The 21,645-nt window shown below is 42.1% G+C and overlaps 1 protein-coding gene across 1 annotated transcript; it reads left to right on the top strand.

Annotated features, from left to right (window-relative positions):
- Positions 1–8,722: 8,722 nt before the first annotated feature.
- Positions 8,723–20,913, top strand: ZNF414 (zinc finger protein 414). The gene is made up of 7 exons (XM_063455866.1): positions 8,723–8,838; positions 10,705–10,828; positions 10,922–11,029; positions 12,603–12,708; positions 13,663–14,159; positions 19,438–19,590; positions 20,442–20,913. Exons 1-7 carry the CDS (start codon positions 8,836–8,838, stop codon positions 20,516–20,518), a joined length of 1,068 nt encoding a protein of 355 aa, XP_063311936.1. The 5' UTR covers positions 8,723–8,835; the 3' UTR covers positions 20,519–20,913.
- Positions 20,914–21,645: the final 732 nt, after the last annotated feature.

The raw sequence follows: 21,645 nt of genomic DNA, 5'->3' as shown, positions 1-21,645 counted from the left end.
CACCGTGCAGGGGTGGGGGCCGGGGGGGAGGACAGTAGCCCCCCCCCCCCTTATCCTTATTTACGGAATATTCCCCGTTATAACAATGTTTGGCATTTAGTGAATATTCCCTATTCTGCTCTGTGTCAGTGTGTATCAGGGTCTCTGAGGACAGGTGTCAATCCATATCTGCCAAGTGACCCTATGTAAGAGGAACAGTCCCTATTCTGCTCTGTGTCAGTGTGTATCAGGGTCCCTGAGGACAGGTGTCAATCCATATCTGCCAAGTGACCCTATGTAGGGGGAACAGTCCCTATTCTGCTCTGTGTCAGTGTGTATCAGGGTTTCTGAGGACAGGTGTCAATACATATCTGCCAAGTGACCCTATGTAGGGGGAACAGTCCCTATTCTGCTCTGTGTCAGTGTGTATCAGGGTCCCTGAGGACAGGTGTCAATCCATATCTGCCAAGTGACCCTATGTAGGGGGAACAGTCCCTATTCTGCTCTGTGTCAGTATGTATCAGGGTCTCTGAGGACAGGTGTCAATCCATATGTCAAGGTGTCAATATGTCATATGTCAGGTGTCAATCCATATCCATTGTGATTTAGGAATGTTAGGTGATTTATGCCCTTTATGGATTAAAACCAGACTCTGCATCAACTATGTAATTTTCCATGGGAGTTTTGCCATGGATCCCCCTCCGGCATGCCACAGTCCAGGTAGTCCCCTTGAAACAACTTTTCCATCACTCTTGTGGCCAGAAAGAGTCCCTGTGGGTTTTAAAATTTGCCTGCCCATTGAAGTCTATGGCGGTTCGCCAGTTTGCGAACATTTGCGGAAGTTCGCGTTCGCGACATCACTACTCCTGAGTTCTATTGATCGGAAAGCTATCATTATATTCCATACATGAACTCATCTCATCTACTATCTTCATATTATATTCCTTAAAAGCTGCAGGAACTCATATCATCAAACTATCTTCATTCCTTAAGCTGCAGGAACTTATTTCGTCAACCTGTTTTCATTCCTTAAAGCTACAGGAATTCATCTCATCTACTATCTTCCTATTGTATTCCTTAAAGCTTCAGGAACTCATCTCATCAAACTACCTTCATTCCTTAAAGCTTAAGGAACTCACTTCATCGAACTATCTTCATATTGTATTCCTTAAATCTACAGGAACTCATCATATCACTTTATCTACATGTCACGTTCCTTAAAGCTACAGGAACTCTTCTGAACTAACTATATCTATATTGTATTCCTTAAAGCTACAGGAACTCTTCTCAAACTATCATCATATTGTTAACAGGAATTGTTCCCAACAATCACTTCTAAATAAAACATTATTGCAGAACTAATCTTTCTTTCCTAATTAATAATCTAAAAAACCTAAATGGTTTTCCTAACTTTATTTCAGCAGTTGAGTTCCACTCCAAATCCATAGAAAGCATAACACCAACATGCTAACTTTGAGACGGGGTGTGCTTGTCATTGATGATGACCACCTCCCTCCCCCCAATGGGCTGCGGACAATGGGGTACCATGGCATACTGGTGGGCTTAAAGGGACACTCCAGGCACCCAGACCACTTCTGCCCATTGGAGTGGTCTGGGTGCCAACTCCCACTACTCTTAACCCTGCAAGTGTAATTAATGCGGTTTTTTTTATAAACTGCAATAATTACCTTGCATGGTTAACTCCACCTCTAGTGGCTGTCTACTAGACAGCCACTAGTGGGAACTTCCTGCTCTATAGCACAGCTGTGTGAGGACCACCAGCGTCGCTCAAATGCCCATAGGAAAGCATTGAAATTCGTTTTCAATGCTTTCCTATGGGGAAACTTAATGCGCATGCGCGGCATTGCTGCGCATTAGGTCTCCTCGGCCGGTGGGCGGGATCAGTCTCGCCGACGGAGTAAGGAGGAGGAGCGGCACGGAGGAGGAGACAGCGACGAGGGACATCGTCGCTGCCTCAGGTAAGTGACTGCAGGGGTTTTCACCCCTTCAGTAACTGGGGATTGGGGGGTGGGAGGGAAAGGAAACCTCCAGTGCCAGGAAAACTGATTGTTTTCCTGACACTGGAGATTCCCTTTAACACAATATGGTCATATGGTGGAACTGAATCCCCATATTTGTTTGCTGAGAGAGGCAATTTTGAGTGGCCTTAAAGAATTAAGAAATTATATTTGTACGAGTGTATGGTTCCTTAATTTGTAAAATATATGTATGTGTGTATATACAGGTGATACTCGAAATATTGTGCAAAAGTTCATTTATTTCAGTAATGCTACGTAAAAGGGGAAACTAATATATGAGACGCATTTCATGCAAAGCAAGATATGACAAATCATGGCTTGAACTAAGTGCAATGATTATGGCTTACAGCTCATGAAAACCCCAAATCCACAATCTCACTATATTAAAATATTACATGCAATCAATAAAACAAGGAGTGTACATAGAACAATATTGGACATGCGAAAAGTATAAACATGCATATGGACTCCGTACTTAGTTTGGGCCTATTTTGCAGCAATTACTGCCTCAATGCGGCGTGGCATGGAAGCTATCAGCTTGTGGCACTGCTGAGGTGTTATGGAAGACCAGGATGCTTCAATAGCAGCCTTCAGCGCTTCTGCATTGTTTGGTCTCATGTCTCATTTTTCTCTTGGCAATGCCCCATAGATTCTCTATGGGATTCAGATCAGGGAGTTTGCTGGCCAATCAAGCACAGTAATCCCACGGTCATTGAACCAGGCTTTGGTGCTTTTGGCAGTGTGGGCAGGTGCCAAGTCCTGCTGGAAAATGAAGTCCGCATTCCCATAAAGCTAGTCTGCTGAAGGAAGCATGCAGTGCTCCAAAATATCCTGGTAGAAGGCTGCGTTGACCCTGGACTTGATGAAACACAGTGGACCAACACCAGAAGATGCCATGGCTCCCCAAATCAACACAGACTGTGGAAACTTCACACTGGACTTCAAGCATCTTGCAGTGAGTGCTTCTCCATTCTTCCTCCAGACTCTGAGTCCTTGGTTTCCAAATTAGATGCAAAAGTTGCTCTCATCAGAAAAGAGGACTTTGGACCACTGAGCAACAGACCAGGTCTGTTTTTCTTTAGCCCAGGTAAGACGCTTCTGACGTTGTCTGTTGTTCTGTGTGTGGTGACTCTTGATGCACTGACTCCAGCCTCAGTCCACTCCTTGTGAAAGTCCCCAACACTTTTGAATATCATTTTCCTGACAATCCTCTCCAGGCTGCAGTCATCCCTGCTGCTTGTGCACCTTTTTCTTCCACACAACTTACTATTAATGTGCTTTGATACAGCATTTTGGGAACATCGAACTTCCTTCGCAATTACCTTTTTTTGAGGCTTTTCTTCCTTATGGAGGGTGTCAATTATAGTTTTCTGCACAACTTTCAGGTCAGCAGTCTTCCCCATGATTGTGATTCCTACTGAACCAGACTGAGAGACCATTTGCTTTGCAAGTGTTATGACTTACTTAGCTGATTGGAGTGGAACACTGCGATCCTAGAATATTACACCTTTTCACAATATTCTAATTTACTGAGATTGTGGATTTGGGGTTTTCATGAGCATTAGCCATAATCATTACACTTATTACAAATCACGGCTTGAACTATCTTGCTTTGCATGTTATGCATCTATCTCATATTAGGTTCCCATTTTACGTGCTATATTACCATTTTGAAAAAGCCTGTTTAGGTGAAACGCGTTAATGGTTTTAAATTGTGTATTTTTAAATATTAAAAGTGATTTTGGTTACCTTCTCTATAGGACCAATTCCTTTTTTATTTGACAATTATTTTTATTAATCCTGGCAGTTCTACATTTTATTTTTCCTTTTTTTTATATATATATATAGTTCCATAATTTTATTTTTCCTTTTTATATATATACATATATTTCTTATCATTATTATTTTATTTTACAACCACTACTATTTTTACCTTTCACACTCGGATCCTGATCCAAAGAAATCCTAGGTGGGGATTATTCCACCAGTGCCCTATTAATAGAGCAGTATTTCCTGCTCTATATTTGTAAGTATAATTTTTATCTACTGTTATTTCACATACCCTGCCTACTGAGAGCACTATTGTTGTTTCCTATCCATTCCGGAGTACCAAGGTTGGATCGCCAGACGTCTTCTCCAGTACATCCTGGTAGCGGGGATCATACCGCTGCAACGCCTATAAGTCCAGAGCTGGTCCAAAGCTCCCACAAATGTGAGTGTATTATCATATTATTTTCTCACTTCACCCTTGGAGCCGCAATTCTTCACTATTGGCAGTTTGTCGTGTCTCCTATTTTGTCTCCACATATACGGATTATCCTACTACCCGGACGGATCAACTCCTGAGGACTGTACAGATATCCCACCAAGCTATATCAGTGAGACTAATTTTTTATTCATCTTTTATTCATTTTTTATTCATTTTTTTACCATTTTTTACATTGTATACTTTTTTTATCTGCAAAGACTCTCTTCAAATATATATTTTTCTACAGACTATTTTTTCACCTGGTTCAAAGAGACTTACACTTTCCGTTGTTACCAAATTGTGACCATTTGGTCTGGTTTACACTGTACTGTATTTTACTGTATCTTATTTTTTAGCGCAGCCCTTTCCCCCCGTTGTTTCATTCCCAGTTTGTTTTTAGGGTTTTGTGGGATTCCCTAATTAGGGTTGCAGCTTTTCTTTTTGTTATTGAGCGCAGACTCTTCCCTTTGTATTCCCATTTTACTTTGCATTACTGAAATAACTTTAGCACGATATTCAAATTTTTCGAGTATCACCTGTGTGTGTCTGTGTGTGTGTGTGTGTGTATATATATGTATAATATATATCCATCAAATATGTATAATATAATATCCATCAAATTCCGCAGTGCTTTACAATGGTGGACAAACAGACATGTAGTTATAACCAGACAAGTTGGACACAGGAACAGAGGGGTTGAGGGCCCTGCTCAATGAGCTTACATGCTAGAGGGAGTGGGGTAAAGTGACACAAAAAGGTAAGGCTAGTTAGTATTGGACTAGTGACCGTGCAAAGAGCAATCAGTCGGGAGCTATTAACAGTTTAATTGATACGCTTTTATTAATGGGGGTTTTTAATGATTTTTTTTTAATTTTGTTTTAAAAGGAATGGAGACTGGGTGAGCATCTAATGGAGGAGGGAATATATATCATACTAAGACTGGCTATGGAGCCACCCCTGTCTGTGGACCCATCACTGCCCTTTATAGAAAGCGCCAAGTGATGGGTGAAAGCTGGGCATTATATTACCAACAACTCCATAAACTGACCCTGCATGGACAGGCCGCACACACAGTCAACGCCAGCTACCACCTGGCCTGCTGAAGTCACCCCGCTCCCAGCAATGTGACGGTGCGGGTCACCCTGAGAAAGGAGAGGCTCTCACATTCCCACCACAGACACACTGTATGAGCAGGGACTACAGGCAAAAATGATGATAATGAGTTATACGAAACAATGTCCCAGGTGTTTAGGAATGCAGGCCACAGAACCAGACACTCTGGCACCTAAACTGGGAGATACTGGCAGTAATAGACATTGTGTGTGGAGAGATACTGGGAGAGTAATGGCCGCTGCGTATGTTTGAGGAGATACTGGGAGGGTAATGGGCGCTCTGTGTGTGTGTGTGTGAGGAGATACTGGGAGGATAATGGCCGCTCTGTGTGTGTGTGTGAGGAGATACTGGGAGGATAATGGCCGCTCTGTGTGTGTGTGAGGAGATACTGGGAGGATAATGGCCGCTCTGTGTGTGTGTGAGGAGATACTGGGAGGATAATGGCCGCTCTGTGTGTGTGTGAGGAGATACTGGGAGGATAATGGCCGCTCTGTGTGTGTGTGAGGAGATACTGGGAGGATAATGGCCGCTCTGTGTGTGTGTGAGGAGATTCTGGGAGGGTAATGGCCGCTCTGTGTGTGTGTGTGAGGAGATACTGGGAGGATAATGGACGCTCTGTGTGTGTGAGGAGATACTGGGAGGGTAATGGCCGCTCTGTGTGTGTGTGAGGAGATACTGGGAGGGTAATGGGCGCTCTGTGTGTGTGTGAGGAGATACTGGGAGGATAATGGGCGCTCTGTGTGTGTGAGGAGATACTGGGAGGATAATGGCCGCTCTGTGTGTGTGAGGAGATACTGGGAGGATAATGGGCGCTCTGTGTGTGTGAGGAGATACTGGGAGGATAATGGCCGCTCTGTGTGTGTGAGGAGATACTGGGAGGATAATGGCCGCTCTGTGTGTGAGGAGATTCTGGGAGGGTAATGGGCGCTCTGTGTGTGTGAGGAGATACTGGCAGGGTAATGGCCGCTCTGTGTGTGTGTGAGGAGATACTGGGAGGATAATGGCCGCTCTGTGTGTGAGGAGATTCTGGGAGGGTAATGGCCGCTCTGTGAGTGTGAGGAGATACTGGGAGGATAATGGCCGCTGTGTGTGTGTGAGGAGATACTGGGAGGATAATGGCCGCTCTGTGTGTGAGGAGATACTGGGAGGGTAATGGGCGCTCTGTGTGTGTGAGGAGATACTGGGAGGGTAATGGTCGCTGTGTGAGTGTGAGGAGATTCTGGGAGGATAATGGCCGCTCTGTGTGTGTGTGAGGAGATTCTGGGAGGGTAATGGTCGCTCTGTGTGTGTGAGGAGATACTGGGAGGGTAGTGGCCGCTCTGTGTGTGTGTGTGGAGATACTGGGAGAGTAATGGCTGCTCTGTGTGTGTGTGTGAGAGGAGATTCTGGGAGGGTAATGGCCGCTCTGTCTGTCTGTCTGTGTGTGTGTGTGTGTGTGTGTGTGTGTGTGTGTGTGTGTGTGGAGATACTGGGAGGGTAATGGCCGCTCTGTGTGTGTGTGTGTGTGTGTGTGGAGATACTGGGAGGGTAATAGCCGCTCTGTCTGTGTGTGTGTGAGGAGATACTGGGAGGGTAATGGCCGCTCTGTGTGTGTGTGAGGAGATACTGGGATGGTAATGGTCGCTGTGTGTGTGTGAGGAGATACTGGGAGAGTAATGGCCGCTCTGTGTGTGTGTGTGGAGATACTGGGAGGGTAATGGCCGCTCTGTGTGTGTGTGTGGAGATACTGGGAGGGTAATGGCCGCTCTGTGTGTGTGTGAGGAGATACTGGGATGGTAATGGTCGCTGTGTGTGTGTGAGGAGATACTGGGAGAGTAATGGCCGCTCTGTGTGTGTGTGTGGAGATACTGGGAGGGTAATGGCCGCTCTGTCTGTCTGTGTGGAGATACTGGGAGGGTAATGGCCGCTCTGTGTGTGTGTGTAGATACTGGGAGGGTAATGGCCGCTCTGTCTGTCTCTGTGTGTGTGTGGGGGGATACTGGGAGGGTAATGGCTTCTCTGTCTGTGTGGAGATACTGGGAGGGTAATGGCCGCTCTGTCTGTCTGTGTGTGGAGATACTGGGAGGGTAATGGCCGCTCTGTGTGTGTGAGGAGATACTTGGAGGGTAATGGCCGCTCTGTGTGCGTGTGAGGAGATACTGGGAGGGTAATGGCCGCTCTGTCTGTCTGTGTGTGTGTGGAGATACTGGGAGGGTAATGGCCGCTCTGTCTGTCTGTGTGTGTGTGGAGATACTGGGAGGGTAATGGCCGCTCTGTCTGTCTGTGTGTGTGTGTAGATACTGGGAGGGTAATGGCCGCTGTGTGTGTGTGTGTGTGTGTGTGGAGATACTGGGAGGGTAATGGCTTCTCTGTGTGTGTGTGGGGGGAGATACTTGGAGGGTAATGGCCGCTCTGTGTGTGTGAGGAGATACTTGGAGGGTAATGGCCGCTCTGTGTGCGTGTGAGGAGATACTGGGAGAGTAATGGCCGCTCTGTGTGTGTGTGAGGAGATACTGGGAGGGTAATGGCCGCTCTGTGTGTGAGGAGATACTGGGAGGGTAATGGTCGCTCTGTGTGCGTGTGAGGAGATACTGGGAGGATAATGGCCGCTCTGTGTGTGTGTGAGGAGATACTGGGAGGATAATGGCCGCTCTGTGTGTGTGTGAGGAGATACTGGGAGGATAATGGCCGCTCTGTGTGTGTGTGAGGAGATACTGGGAGGGTAATGGCCGCTCTGTGTGTGTGAGGAGATACTTGGAGGGTAATGGTCGCTCTGTGTGCGTGTGAGGAGATACTGGGAGGATAATGGCCGCTCTGTGTGTGTGTGAGGAGATACTGGGAGGATAATGGCCGCTCTGTGTGTGTGTGAGGAGATACTGGGAGGATAATGGCCGCTCTGTGTGCGTGTGAGCAGATACTGGGAGGATAATGGCCGCTCTGTGTGTGTGAGAGGAGATAATGGGAGGGTAATGGCCGCTCTGTGTGTGTGTGAGTGAGGAGATACTGGGAGGGTAATGGACGATCTGTGGGTATGTGTGTGTGTGTGTGTGTGTGAGGAGATACTGGGAGGGTAATGGCCGCTCTGTGTGTGTGTGTGTGAGGAGATACTGGGAGGGTAATGGCCGCTCTGTGTGTGTGTGTGTGAGGAGATACTGGGAGGGTAATGGCCGCTCTGTGTGTGTGTGAGAAGAGATACTGGGAGGGTAATGGCCGCTCTGTGTGTGTGTGTGGAGATATTGGGAGGGTAATGGCCGCTCTGTGTGTGTGTGAGAGGAAATACTGGGAGGGTAATGGCCGCTCTGTGTGTGAGGAGATAATGGAGGCATGTGACGTCCAGCCCCCCTCTGTCTCATTCCCCCCACCCTCATTATAAAGTCTCGCGATAACTGCTCTCTCAAAATGGCTGCTATGTGAAGGAGCTTTGGGATCCGCCTGCATTACACAGAAAGCTCACAGCGAGCACTGCCAGCTATAGGAATGGTAGGTGGGAAGCTGTACGGCCATATAACATGGATACACACAGCCAGCTGTCTGCCATTCACATAACAGGGACTCAGCCAGCTGTCTGCCATGCCTCCATTACATTCACATTAATACATGGTCACTGTGCCTTTATATATAGAGACGCCTTCACCCCCTCACTGCTCCTCCATACTGACCGTCAATGTGGGTTATTTATTGTATGTGTTAGGAACACAGCTGGGGGATTTAACCCGTGGGGTGGGCGGTGTAAGGGATCTGGTTATAAAGGTAATAACTGGCTTTGTTATGGGGTTGTGGTTTCTCTTCATAATAAAGGAGGATCCAACCCTTTCACTGCCATACAGTAATAACACTCACTGCTATTGAATTAATATTTCAGAATAGGCAATGGTCATTATTCTTCTGTTCTGTAAAAGTAGCATTGTATGTTTAACAGCAAACTTGTTTATTTTTTTTTATTCTTCTGTATCTCTTGTTAATTTATTGTCTTTTTAGGTGTTGAGATACATTGTTTATGCTCAGTGCATTTTGTTACTTTACTTTTGTGAGTGCCTCCTAGATTGTAAGCTCATTTGATCAAAGTCTGCATCAACCGCTTGTTCTTGTAATATTTTTATAATATTGCAGAGTGCTGTGGAATAAGTTGGCGCTATATAAACGTTTAGAATAGTGGTTTCTATTTGACGTAAAGGCTGAATAGTTAGTATTGCTGACCTTTCTCATTTCAGATGTGTATGAACGACAATCTATTTTATGAGGTTACAACACAATCCATTTTAGTATTCTGTAAATTCATGTACAGGGCAATTATGTTCAATTCCACTGTATGGTTGGTGTAGACACTAAAATAGAACCTGAGCATTTCAAATATCTGTGTTGTATGTGATTTTTAGTGTACCAATTTTACTAATTTTAAGCTCAATTTTACTTCTGTGAGACCCAAGTCAATGTGAAATCTATTCAATGTAAAGTGTACAAATAAGAATTAATTCACTAAATTGAATGTCAGACCTGACAAAGTTGAAATCTTGAGACATAGGTGTTTGGAAACAAAAATGTCTAACTATGTTTGATAATGGTTTAACCCCTTAAGGACACATGACATGTGTGACATGTCATGATTCCCTTTTATTCCAGAAGTTTGGTCCTTAAGGGGTTAAGGATACCTCTACACAAGAATCGCTAATATCAAGTAACTGTCCCCAAAATGTATGTTGATATGAGACCTGGGGGAAAATTTCAGTTAGTTTTAGGGACTTAGACTGCTTTGACATGAACCTTGCAGCGAAAAAAACACTTCTGTTAATGTGTTAAAAACGGAGTAACCGTCTTAAGTGTTGTGGGAGCAGTGGCCCTTATCTCTGGCTGGCCGCCACTATTTTAACTCTATAGTTCTCTTTGGTTCCTGGCGCTTCAGCTGCCAGGAGCCCCGTCATTGCTGTACAGCGGAGATCTATGGAGGATCTCCCAGGATGTTACTTGTTACAGCTGCTGGGATTGAACGAAAGTTGACAGAGGAGTTCCTCTTTTTGTCAACCCCAGGCTTTTACCACAAGACAGGTTAGACCCTACTTTCTTATAGTATCTTTTGATTGCGTTGTAATTACAGTGAAATTAAAAAAATGACTTGCTCTAAGGTTTTTTCTGAATTATATTTTTTGGGGCTGTGAAAAATTGCATGTTGTCTCTTTCAATGAACTTGGATTAATGGAATTAATTTACCAAAAAGTAAATGGCATGAATATACAGCCTCATGCTAAATAACTGGAATATAATATATCTTAAATAGTTTTTTTTTTTTCAATCAATTGCAAGTTGTGACTAGGTTATTTTTGTGAGAAATTGGTAACTCTTTATTTTCAGGATCAACAAGAGGGTCCAGTGTCAGAAGTACAACCTGAAGATGTCCAATCTGCTGCAAATTCCTCTAGAGTGGAGTTTAAAAGAGCGAGAGAAAAGGGGAAAAAACGCAGCCTTCATCCGTCTAGTATGTATTTATTTATGCTCCCCTTTTTTTGTTATAATATTGTATCTTTTCTTTCCTTCTGTTGCTATAACAATTGACTTTTCTCATCTGCAGAACGTGGATACAAGTGCTCTAGTTATGGTTGCACCCGTACATTTCTTAAAATGCAGGAGTTGATTACACATGTGTCTGTACATTACAAGCCTACGGAATCACTGAAAGGTATGAAACCCTTTCATTTTAATTTACACTTAATTCTCTTTCAATATATGTTATTTGAAGGGGGTATTCTAGGCACCACCACTGCAGCCATGAGAATTGTTTTCAAACCGTTTAACAAAAACATAAGGCTCTTCCACCACTAGAAACCTCCGATAGTCTACATTACCTGTTCAGCTGTGAACTTCAATGATGGGCATTTTTTGTTTTTTCTCCATACCTTCTTTGTATTCATAAAACTCTTCTCTCATAGTATGTATCTAACAGAGGATAAGGTCATAGAAAATAATCCAGGATTCGGCCTTGTCTAATGGGACAAGGACTGGAGCCTTCAAACAAATATAACCGATACCCCAGTTCTATGATTATAATATACTCTTTAAACAAGACACAGATCATCCATAAATAGTTCACTAATAAACCATGGACTCTAGTCAGAGTAACACAATGTTAGCCGGGGTGGTACATTGCTTGGTTCTCTCTAGTTGGAGCTAACCAGGACTTATGGAGGAGAGGACTGGTCAGCAAGAGAAAGATATAGGATGTGAACCAAAATGAAAGCCATGGCATCTGGTGTCAGTCAGAAATAGGAGTGGGGTACCATGTCTGATGGAAGAGCTGTGCGAACACTCCCTGTCCTATACCCTCTCACCACAATAGGTTCTAAATGAAGTTTGTAGAGTACATGTTTTCAAAAGGTGTAGATCCCCTGATGTTTTAAAACTACAGCTTCCACGATGCTTTTTCAATCTAAAGGAATGCATTCAAAAAAATCATGGGAGTTATAGTTCTACAACCTCTCACAATCTACTTTTTTTGGCCCCCCTGCTGTAGAGTCCTCTTTACAAGAAATGTCTAGTTTCTCCAGCCAAGTGTACCACATTCTTGTTTTTTTTGTTTTTTGTTTTTTTTCAAGTTATCAAAGACCATATGGCTTTTTAAGTCTCAATTTCCTCCTCTACTGTACCTAGCCAAAGCTGAACTGTTGTAACATTTAAGGACTTACAAAATTGGGAAAAGAGTGATTTGGCAGTGTTTTTTAGCTAAAAAATATCAGAGCATTATCTTTTTGTATAGAGAGAAAGAGAGGCTTAGGGGTACTGTGAAGGCAGATGCTATTGGGCAGAAATGGTGGTGATTGTGTTCTGTAGACAAACATCAAAAGGGTGCCTGGATAGGACCACCAGATGTGGAACTGAGACTGGCACATTCTTACACATTGCCAACAGAGCAGAGACTGAGTAGGGAAATTATGGAGTCTTGTACCAACCAAAGAGGAATTTAAAATTTGTTTCCTGGAGTTTAGTGCAAATTGATTCAGAGAACATGTGGGCAGCGTTGCAAAAAAGTCTCTGCCTATTTTGCACTTTACAAAGTCCTTACTTATTTTGTCTGCTTAGCAAGCACTTTGCTTTTGTAAAAGTCTATTGAAGGTCTGTTTCAAGACCCATTGCTGTTGGCAATAGTCTTGTCCTTTGCACTTGCTGTAGTGTCGTAATCCGTATTGTTAAGTGTGTGGAATTTTAAGTGCTTTGAAGATTAAAATGTGGCCTGTCCTTATATTTTCTTATTTCAGACAAGCTGTTCCTATGCTCAGTGAGTGGCTGTGGAGAGGCAGTGGAGAGTATGCAGGAGCTAATGAACCATCTGAAGGTCCATTACAAGCCTAACCGCTATTTTAAGTAAGTGGCCCATGTATTTATATTTATAGTGTACCGGGTAGAGCGAGATCTATGGGGATAAATTGTTTTAATAGTGCAATAAGTTATTTCTAACAAAATTGATGGTGTTCCTTTTAAACGTGACTTGGACTTGAGGCTTGTGTGTATTCAGGCCCTGATGGTTTTTGTCAAGTCATGTAGGAGCCAAACAGGTCTCCATTTCTGTGTTTCAAATAAAGACTGCCTTTTTAAAAAAAGATATAATCAGGTGTGCCTGGATACTTATATTGTACTTTTGTGGGAATTTGGCCCTTCCTGTCTGGAGCACACTGGTGCACTATCCTCTTCAATTGTAAATGAATCTTGGAAGTGGTCTCTATCTGGTTGACTTGTGTAGAACTGCTGGAAGATTTTAATCTTCACTTATCTTCACTTATCTTCCCTAATTTTGCCTCTACTTCCCAACTCTCATATCCTTCCCCAACCTCTTTATTCGCCTCCAATCCCTTGTACTTCCCCCAATATTTCGCTTATACACTTTTCACGCTCCCCTTTGTGTCTCTTCACAGCCCCTATTTTACTGTTATTGTTCTCACCTAAGTATTGGAGATATTTAATTTTTATCACAGATGCTGATTGGCCGGGGCTGTGTTTGGCTTGTGCTGGCTTTGCCCCATATCTGCCTCCTTTAGAGTCTCAGCCAATCCTATGAGAAAGCATTGTAATTGACAGAGGATCACGTCTGATATCAGCCAAGCAGGCAGATCAGGGGCAGAGCCAGCAGCAGCCGGCTGAAAGTAAGATTTAACTATATTTAGAAGATGCCAGGGGGCCTAGAAGGTAGTTTTAACACAAGGTTCAGGAACACATGTTTGTGCTCCTGACCCTTTAGTGTTCCTTTTAAATGTAATGATCACTGTGAATTGTCATTTTGTGTTTTGGTCTGAAATTTCTTTTTTCTTTGTTTTTAATCAGGTGTGAAAACTGTATGCAGCACTTCCGTACACACAGATCTCTTTTCAAGCATTTGCATGTTTGTGTGGACAGTAACTCAAATGCTGTCGCACTGAGTGCCCAGCCCCCACCTCCTTTAGCAGACCCCAAGGCTACAGGACATGAGGAACCAGCACAGACACACCAAAGTGTTATCCAGTGCCTCAAGAAAGTGGTTCCTGTTTCACCAACTGATGATCCTACCACACCGTCTAGAACGCCTTCATCCTCTTCCTTACCCGATGTCATTCGCCAGTCGATGAGCTCCTTGGTCTCTCAATCTTCCAACCCTTTTTCTCTTCTTGACCCTTCCCTGCTTGCTGGCAGATTTCCATCTCCTGCATCTGTTGCTGGTTCCTATCTTCCCTTTCTCCACCCTTCAGCCTACACCGCTCAGGGCTCCATTCCGCAGAGGCTTAGGCCCTTCCTGGGAAACCAAGTCCTGCCAGCCTCCAACGCTATCTGGAAAAAGAATCAAGGTCAGGCAGAGGGTTCTGCCCCTTCTTATGCCACCTGATATCCAGCTAATTAAAATGCTCCATTCACTGTTTGTCCCATTAAATTGTGTGTGTGTGTTGCAGTGCAGCATTCTGGTTAGAAAAGTGTTATGTATGTGTGTCGTACATCTCCACTCCCACAATTTCTGAATGTTTAAATGTCCAACCTTCAGTTTCAGTCTAAAAAACAAAACAAAATGGAGAACAAATTCCTTTATGTTAACAGAAATTCTTCAGTAATGCATAAAATGCCAATAGAAAAACTGCTACACATAAAAGGGCAATCTGGCAACCAAACACAGTAATCAGTCATAATGAGATATATAACTAAATTATATAGAACTCTGGCTGTTGTGTTTTCTCCTATTTATTTTAATGAATTTCTAAAAATCCTCATACATTAAGATTGTAACATGGAGTTCCTCTTAACTTCTGATGCAGAAAAATAACTTAATATGTGTATATATAGACTTTTTTTTTGTACAATTAATTTCTTGACTGTCTTTTCACAAGTTTTTTACATTATTATAACGGCAATTGTACAAAAGATCTTATGGAAGATAAGAGGCTGTACTAACTAAAGCAATGCTGATTTAAAAAAAAAAAAAAATGTGAACACATGCTGGGGTTTCTGTGATTTTACATTTGTAGATGCATTTTGTCCCTTATAGATCAAAGGCACTCACACAACTTAAAGGAGCACTATAGGGTCAGGAACACAAACATGTATTCACGACCTTATAGGGTTAAAACCACCATCTAGTTTCCCTGGTCCCTACATGCCTCCCTAAAAATAGCAAAATCTTACTTGTATTTAAGTCTGAAGCTGCAGGACCTGTCCCTGTTTCCTGTAGACATGCCCACTGCCTGCTGACCTCATCAGAAGTGGTAGCCTGATCCAATCACAATGCTTCCCCATAGGATTGGCTGAGACTGACAAGGAGGCAGATCAGGGGCAGAGCCAGCACAAATCAAACACAGCCCTGACCAATCTGCATCTCCGCATAGAGATGAATTGAATCAATGAATCTCTGAGGAAAGTTCAGTGCCTGCATGCAGAGGGAGGAGATACTGAATGTTTGGATGCATTTTAGGCAGCCATCACCCGGAAGGATCTCTAACAGCCATCTAAGGAGTGGCCAGTAAAGTTATCACTAGGCTGTAATGTAAACACTGCATTTTCAATGAAAAGACAGTGTTTACAGAAAAAAGGTAATGATTCTACTCACCAGAACAAATTCAATAAGCTGTAGTTGTTCTGGTGACTATAGTGTCCCTTTAAAATAATCACCGGTATTAAATTGTAAAAATTTTAATAGGTTTTGTGAATAAAAAAAAATGCATGTATTGCATAACATGGTCCATATGCTTTACAGTAGTCTAACCCCCTCATGGGCCTAAATTCTGATTTGTCATTTCAGTGTGTGTGTGTATTTTTACTCTCTAGTTTTTTTTTCCTGTTGACAACTCCTGAAATACTCACTGGGTACACAATGAACTGTCATTTTATTTAGTGTGTGTGTGTGTATATATATATATATATATATATATAATTTTTTTTTTTTTTAATTATTGCAGCTTTCACATCTGCAAAAGCCAACAATCCGTTTTAAAATGGGTTGCATGCTACATTTTTTTTTTATTTGTATTATTTTATAATATGCCTGCCTTAATTGTGCAAATAACACAACATTGTGTTTAATTATCAAACGTTAAAAACCATTTGCATTTTATGTCATGGAGTCAAAATAAAAACTGTTAATGTGTTACAAGACTGATCCAGAGTTATGCAAATGCTTCAAAGATAGCCCTAGGGAGGGAGGGGGAGAATAGAAAAGTTCTAATGCTGAACTCTGACTTGTACCAAATTAAAAGTGAAAAATGTCTCCATCTCTGCTAAAGTAACAACTTGGCCTTGTTGTCCCTTTTTTGCTATTTGGATTATATTTCACTGCTACATATTATTCTAGTAAATGCTACCAACACAAATAGCAGATTAACATCTCATAATTTACTCCAGGAAGAGATTGTTGAGATTTAATGAGCTCCCTTTTTATTGCTGTATATGCCCTTTGTTGCTATACACCAAAAATAGGAAAGATGTGATAGATAATTATCAACTGTTATTCCAACCTGGCAGAGTGTGCAAGTCTAGTGTTTTATACACTAAACTGAATTCAAAACAGCATTACCCATTTTAGGAGGATATATCCCAGCTGTAAAACCAGATTTGAGATTAGCACGTTTTGCAAATTACTAAAACTTGCTGTTTAGGGACTAAACCCTTACATATGTAGTTTGACGGCTAACCTATGCAATTTTACTTCTTACCTGGGGTCTTCCTTGCTTCAGCACCAGCCGAAAGCTCTGCTCTAAGCCAAGCGAGGAACGAGTTCACACAGCACTGCAGGGCTTGGCTCAGGAGAGCTAACACAATCTCCTAGCAAAAGCTTGCAGCTCTCCTGCACACTGCTGAGGTAGGGAGCAGCACCTGGAAGAGCCCAGGTACGACATCAATCTGTTCTAAGACAAACTACTTATAATATGGGGGTGCAAGAGCACTCTAATGATTATGATTTTTGCAGTATTCCTTTTTAAAGGGATACTCTAGTGCAAGTAAAACAGTTGTTTTCCTTGCACCACAGGTTCTTACAGTGTCCCCCTCCCATGGTGCTGAAGAGGTTAAAACCCCCTTCAGTCACCTGAATCCAGCACCCATGTCCCTTGGCACTGGTTCAGACACCACCCACGCTCCTCCCCCGCCGGTGGATGAGATCTAACGCGCAAGCGCCACTCTCCAATTCAATGCTTTCTATGGGTATAGAACGTGAGGACGTCCAGCGTCAGGTGACTTTTGGTCGCCTAACCACCTGGAAGTCCCTCTGGTGGCTGTCTGGTAGACAGCCACTAGAGGTGGAGTTAACCCTGAGAGGTAATTCTCAGAAACTGCAGTAACTACCATTGCAAAGTTAAGGAGACTGGGACATTGCACCCAGACCACTTCAATGAGCTGAAGTGATCAAGGGGCCTATAGTGTCCCTTTAAAGGACCACTATAGTGCCAGGAAAACAAACTTGTTTTCCTTGCACTATATAGTCCACAGGGCCCCCCTCCCGCTGGGCTGAAGTGATTACAACCCCTTCAGCCACGTACCTTAATCCAGCGCCGGGCACCTCTCCTCCCCCCCTCTGGCAGCTCCCTAGTGGAGCCGAATGCGCACGCGCGGCCAGAGCCTCTGCCTATGCTTTCCTATGAAAGTTCTGCGTGCTCAATGCAATTTTTGCATTGAGCGTTGCGGAAGCGGCTGTAGAGAAGACAGACACTAGAGGCTGATTATCCATGCAATGTAAACATAGCAGTTTCTCTGAAACTATAAGTTTACAGCTGCAGAGTTAAAACCTGGGGCACCTGGCACCCAGACCACTTCATTGAGCTGAAGTGGTCTGGTTGACATTAGTGGTCCTTTTAAGTGTGAATGAGATGAACAAAATGTTTATAGTGTTACAGCAGTGAACTGGAAATGTATCTTTATTTTTGCACATCTAATTTGCAAACTGGTAAATGCCATTGTGCAGAGAACTCCTACTTTTGCACCATCTACGGCTGGAGTATTCCATTTAACATTAAAGGGACACTATAGTCACTAGAACAGCTTATTGTGTTCTGGTGAGTAGAATCCTTCCCTTTTTGCTGTAAACACTGTCTTTTTGGAGAAAATGCAGTGTTTACATTACAGCCTAGTGATGCCTCCACTGGCCCCTCCACAGGCGGCCACTAGAGGTGCTGCCTAGTGTGCAGCACTGCCATTCAGTGTATCCACCCTCTGCATGGAGATTCTGATCTTTCTTCAGAGATGCATTGATTCAATTTATCTCTGAGGAGATGCTGATTGGGCAGGGCTGTGTTTGACTTGTGCTGACTCTGCCCCTGATCTGCCTCCATGACAGTCTCAGCCAATCCTAGGGGGAAGCATTGTGATTGGCTTAGACCACTACTTCTGATGTTAGCAGGCAGACAGGGGCAGAGACAGCAGCTGCAGACTTGAAAACAAGCAAGATTTTACTATATTTAAGAGGCAAGAGGGGGGCCAAGGGGTCTTGATTGTAGTTTTAACACTATAGGGTGAGGAATGCATGTTTGTGTTCCTAACCCTATAGTGTTGTTTAAGATCAACCGATACATAAAGAATGTCAGCTTGCTGAAATGATGGAGCCTGTCACTGTAATAAAACTGGGGGAGGGGGGGAGCAATCTAAATCGTTGTAGCATAAATACAAATCTGAGCACTTGTTAAGCATTTAGTGGAACCGTCTGCTGTGATTAATCTATTTTATTGGAATCAAGACTGAAATAAACTGACCAAAACCTTCCTTTCAAATTCTTGAAAAAATAAAAATAAAAAATCGTAAAATCGTTTCTACAGGTTTTTTTTTCTGATGTGAAAAAAAATTGATAAGTTTGAAATATATCAGCAAATCTGTTAATAACGTTTTACGTCCCCTGCATGATTGACTGCTGTTTTTGCTGTCAAATATTTGTGTGGTTTAGCTACAGCCTGGACTACTACCCCTGTCATAGTGCAATCCTTTCCGTTGATATGTTGAAGATGGCACAGTCTACTCGATATGTGGTCTTGAAAATGATCAGATTTACAATGAGTGGAAAAACACAGGTTTATTTAGCTAACTGGGAGTTTGTAGTGACCTGACCAATGTTATGTCAACATATTTAATATAGAAGAGCTACATTGGATTTTCCCCCCCCCCCATTCAGTCTGGATATTTTTGCCTAAACTCTGTAACTGCCTTATCTTTTGTATATAAACCCCTCAGAGTTCACATTTATGATTTTAATTTTGTTTTTTTAAAGAGCTAGAGATTTATTTTCACTGCTGATTTATATTTAGAAAGCTGTATTTGGTTTTAAGTATATATATATATATATATATATATATATATATTTTTTTTTTTACAAAGGGACACTCCATACACCTAAAGCACTTTAGCTTGCCATGAGCGATATGTTTGAAACATCTTTGTGTTAGAAAAGAAAAGTGCAGATTTCAATAGAAATTATGGATGTCAGTAATGCGAAACGCTACCACTTTTCTGCATGGTAATTTTTTTTATATGTGAACATTTCATATTGGGATGCTTCCTGTAAGATAGACAAGCAGTCATAAACACTAGTTTTTGCTAATTGGGAATTATTTCAGTTATTGAACCATTCTGCCATTACTTAAGATTTTGTTTCTTTTTCAGGACACTCCACAAACAGCCGCATTTTGTGGGAACATACCCGAGACAGCTATAACTGTATGCAGTGTACTTTTTCTACACAATCTCGGAACCAGATGACCAAACATATCGAAGAACAGCACAAGAGCCCCCAAAACAGATTGCAGGGTGAGATAGGTATGTTTCACTGGATGCAACTGGTAATACTTGTATTATTGACCATACTTACAGGGTAAAAATTAAAGCGTCAAAAGATATACTGAGACAAAGTAGGGACTACTTTGGATCACTAGCGGCGATGCAAAATCTTCAGACAGTGACCGTGACACTTTAATTGTGGCAGATGCACTAGAATATATTTCCATTTTCTTCTGTTAACATCCTGGCTTATCTTAAGGTGAAATGCCAGTAGTTTGTGCGTCTACAGACATAATTTTGTACCAGTTTTTCAACTGGTCAAACTCAATGAAAAGAGTATTAAAGGAACACTTCAAGCACCATAACCACTATAATCCCCCGATAGTAAATATTCAGACAATTTTAGAAACATTTTGACTTTTTACTTGGGAGCAGCTAACAATCTCTGACAATGAGCTAGCCTTTCATTGTCTCTTAGCTATATAAATAAATGTAAGTGTGATATATATATATATATATATATATATAGATTGTGGCCTTGCACATGAGAAGTATGTGCCTGGAGGCCCCCGAGATGTTAGCCTGCTACTGTCTACTTAACTCTCTTCCAATACTCCTAAAAAGATATTCTAACAAACTACAGGTGCATGAACGTTTATTGCATGACTGCACAATGCCAATTCCTCAAGGTTTTTTTTTGTTTTTGTTTTTTCATGGTTAAAGTAGTTTGTTTCACAACTACCCCATTGTACAGTGCTATGGAATTTGCTGGTGCTATATAAATAATAATTATATTAAATGTACCTCAAACTTTAAAACCAAATTGTACATATCTTGACTTAATACCACCTGTTTCCCGAATTCGCTGGAATATTTTTGTCTTTTTTCAGAGTATGATCTTGAAGCCCTTCCATTTGCACCAAAGGCTGCAGCAGAAATGGAATCCAGCCTGATCACACAGCTCTAGCCTACATAAGCCTTGTGTCTCCAGTCGCTTGTTTGCTACCTGTACGAAAACCAAAGTTTTTATTCATCACTTTTTGACAATACCAGGATCCCCAAATGCTTATTGGCTCATAATATAAATAACCGCTAAAGGTTGACATTTTTTATGCTTCAATAGTGCGGACTCCTCAGAGAACTCCTTGTATTGAGAACAGATATTTATAAGGAAACGGCAAGGAGCTAATGCAACTCTACATTGGTTCATCTAGAATTTCCATCCAATTACTTGTCCCCCCCCCCCCCTTCTCTTTCCAATCCAATGTGTTTAGTGCTTCTGTAAGGTTTTTGCATGTTAACTAGTTAGAAATCCATTTTTTATTAGTAAGAATAAGTATTAAAAAGATAACTTACGGTTAATTTCATGTCTAATAGTGTTTTGATACTTTAAAGAGTTACTCCACTGATGTGAATTATAATTCATTTGATTCAGATCTGTCTGAAACAGATTTGCACGCGTCTAAAGAACATGTTATCTTGTTAAGAGTTCCCTTGCTAGAAAAAATTGAACACCAGCTATCATGTATTTCCTACCATGAAAATGTTTAACAGATCTAATCAACTCATGCTTGAGACAAAAACAGAATACATATTCATCATAAATTATACTTTAATTTTCAATTCCACTCCCCTAATAGTTATTGGCATGACTCTAGGATCAAAAGCTTTAGTGCCTAACTGGCTACCAACCTTCCCTCTCTTGAAAGGAAAACTCCAAGCACCATAAAAGCTCTCTCTAATTATAGTGCCAGAAGTGCTCTGGCATCCCTCCAGTGTAAGTAGTCAAACCGTTTTTTACCTGTGTTTCATATTAGGCATGTGCATGGGGAAAATTTTCGGTTCAGTTCTGCATTCCGAAATTGGGGATTTTCGCAATTCGGCACTTCAAGACTTCGGAACTTCGACACTTTGGAAATTCGGCATTTCGGGACTTCTCTTGCAGCTGCTTGGTAGATAACTCCCTAATTCCCACGGTATTAGGGAGTTATCTACCAAAAGGCTGAAATACCTAAATTGGTCTTTCAGCCAAATTTACTAATACTAAGCAAAAATGACTTGGTATTAGTAAATTTTGCCCCTACTCGCTATACC

The sequence above is a fragment of the Pelobates fuscus genome, chromosome 5 (genome assembly GCF_036172605.1).
Source record: "Pelobates fuscus isolate aPelFus1 chromosome 5, aPelFus1.pri, whole genome shotgun sequence".
NCBI classification, from domain to species: Eukaryota; Metazoa; Chordata; class Amphibia; order Anura; family Pelobatidae; genus Pelobates; species Pelobates fuscus.
This window is presented reverse-complemented; position numbering and strand designations above follow the sequence as displayed.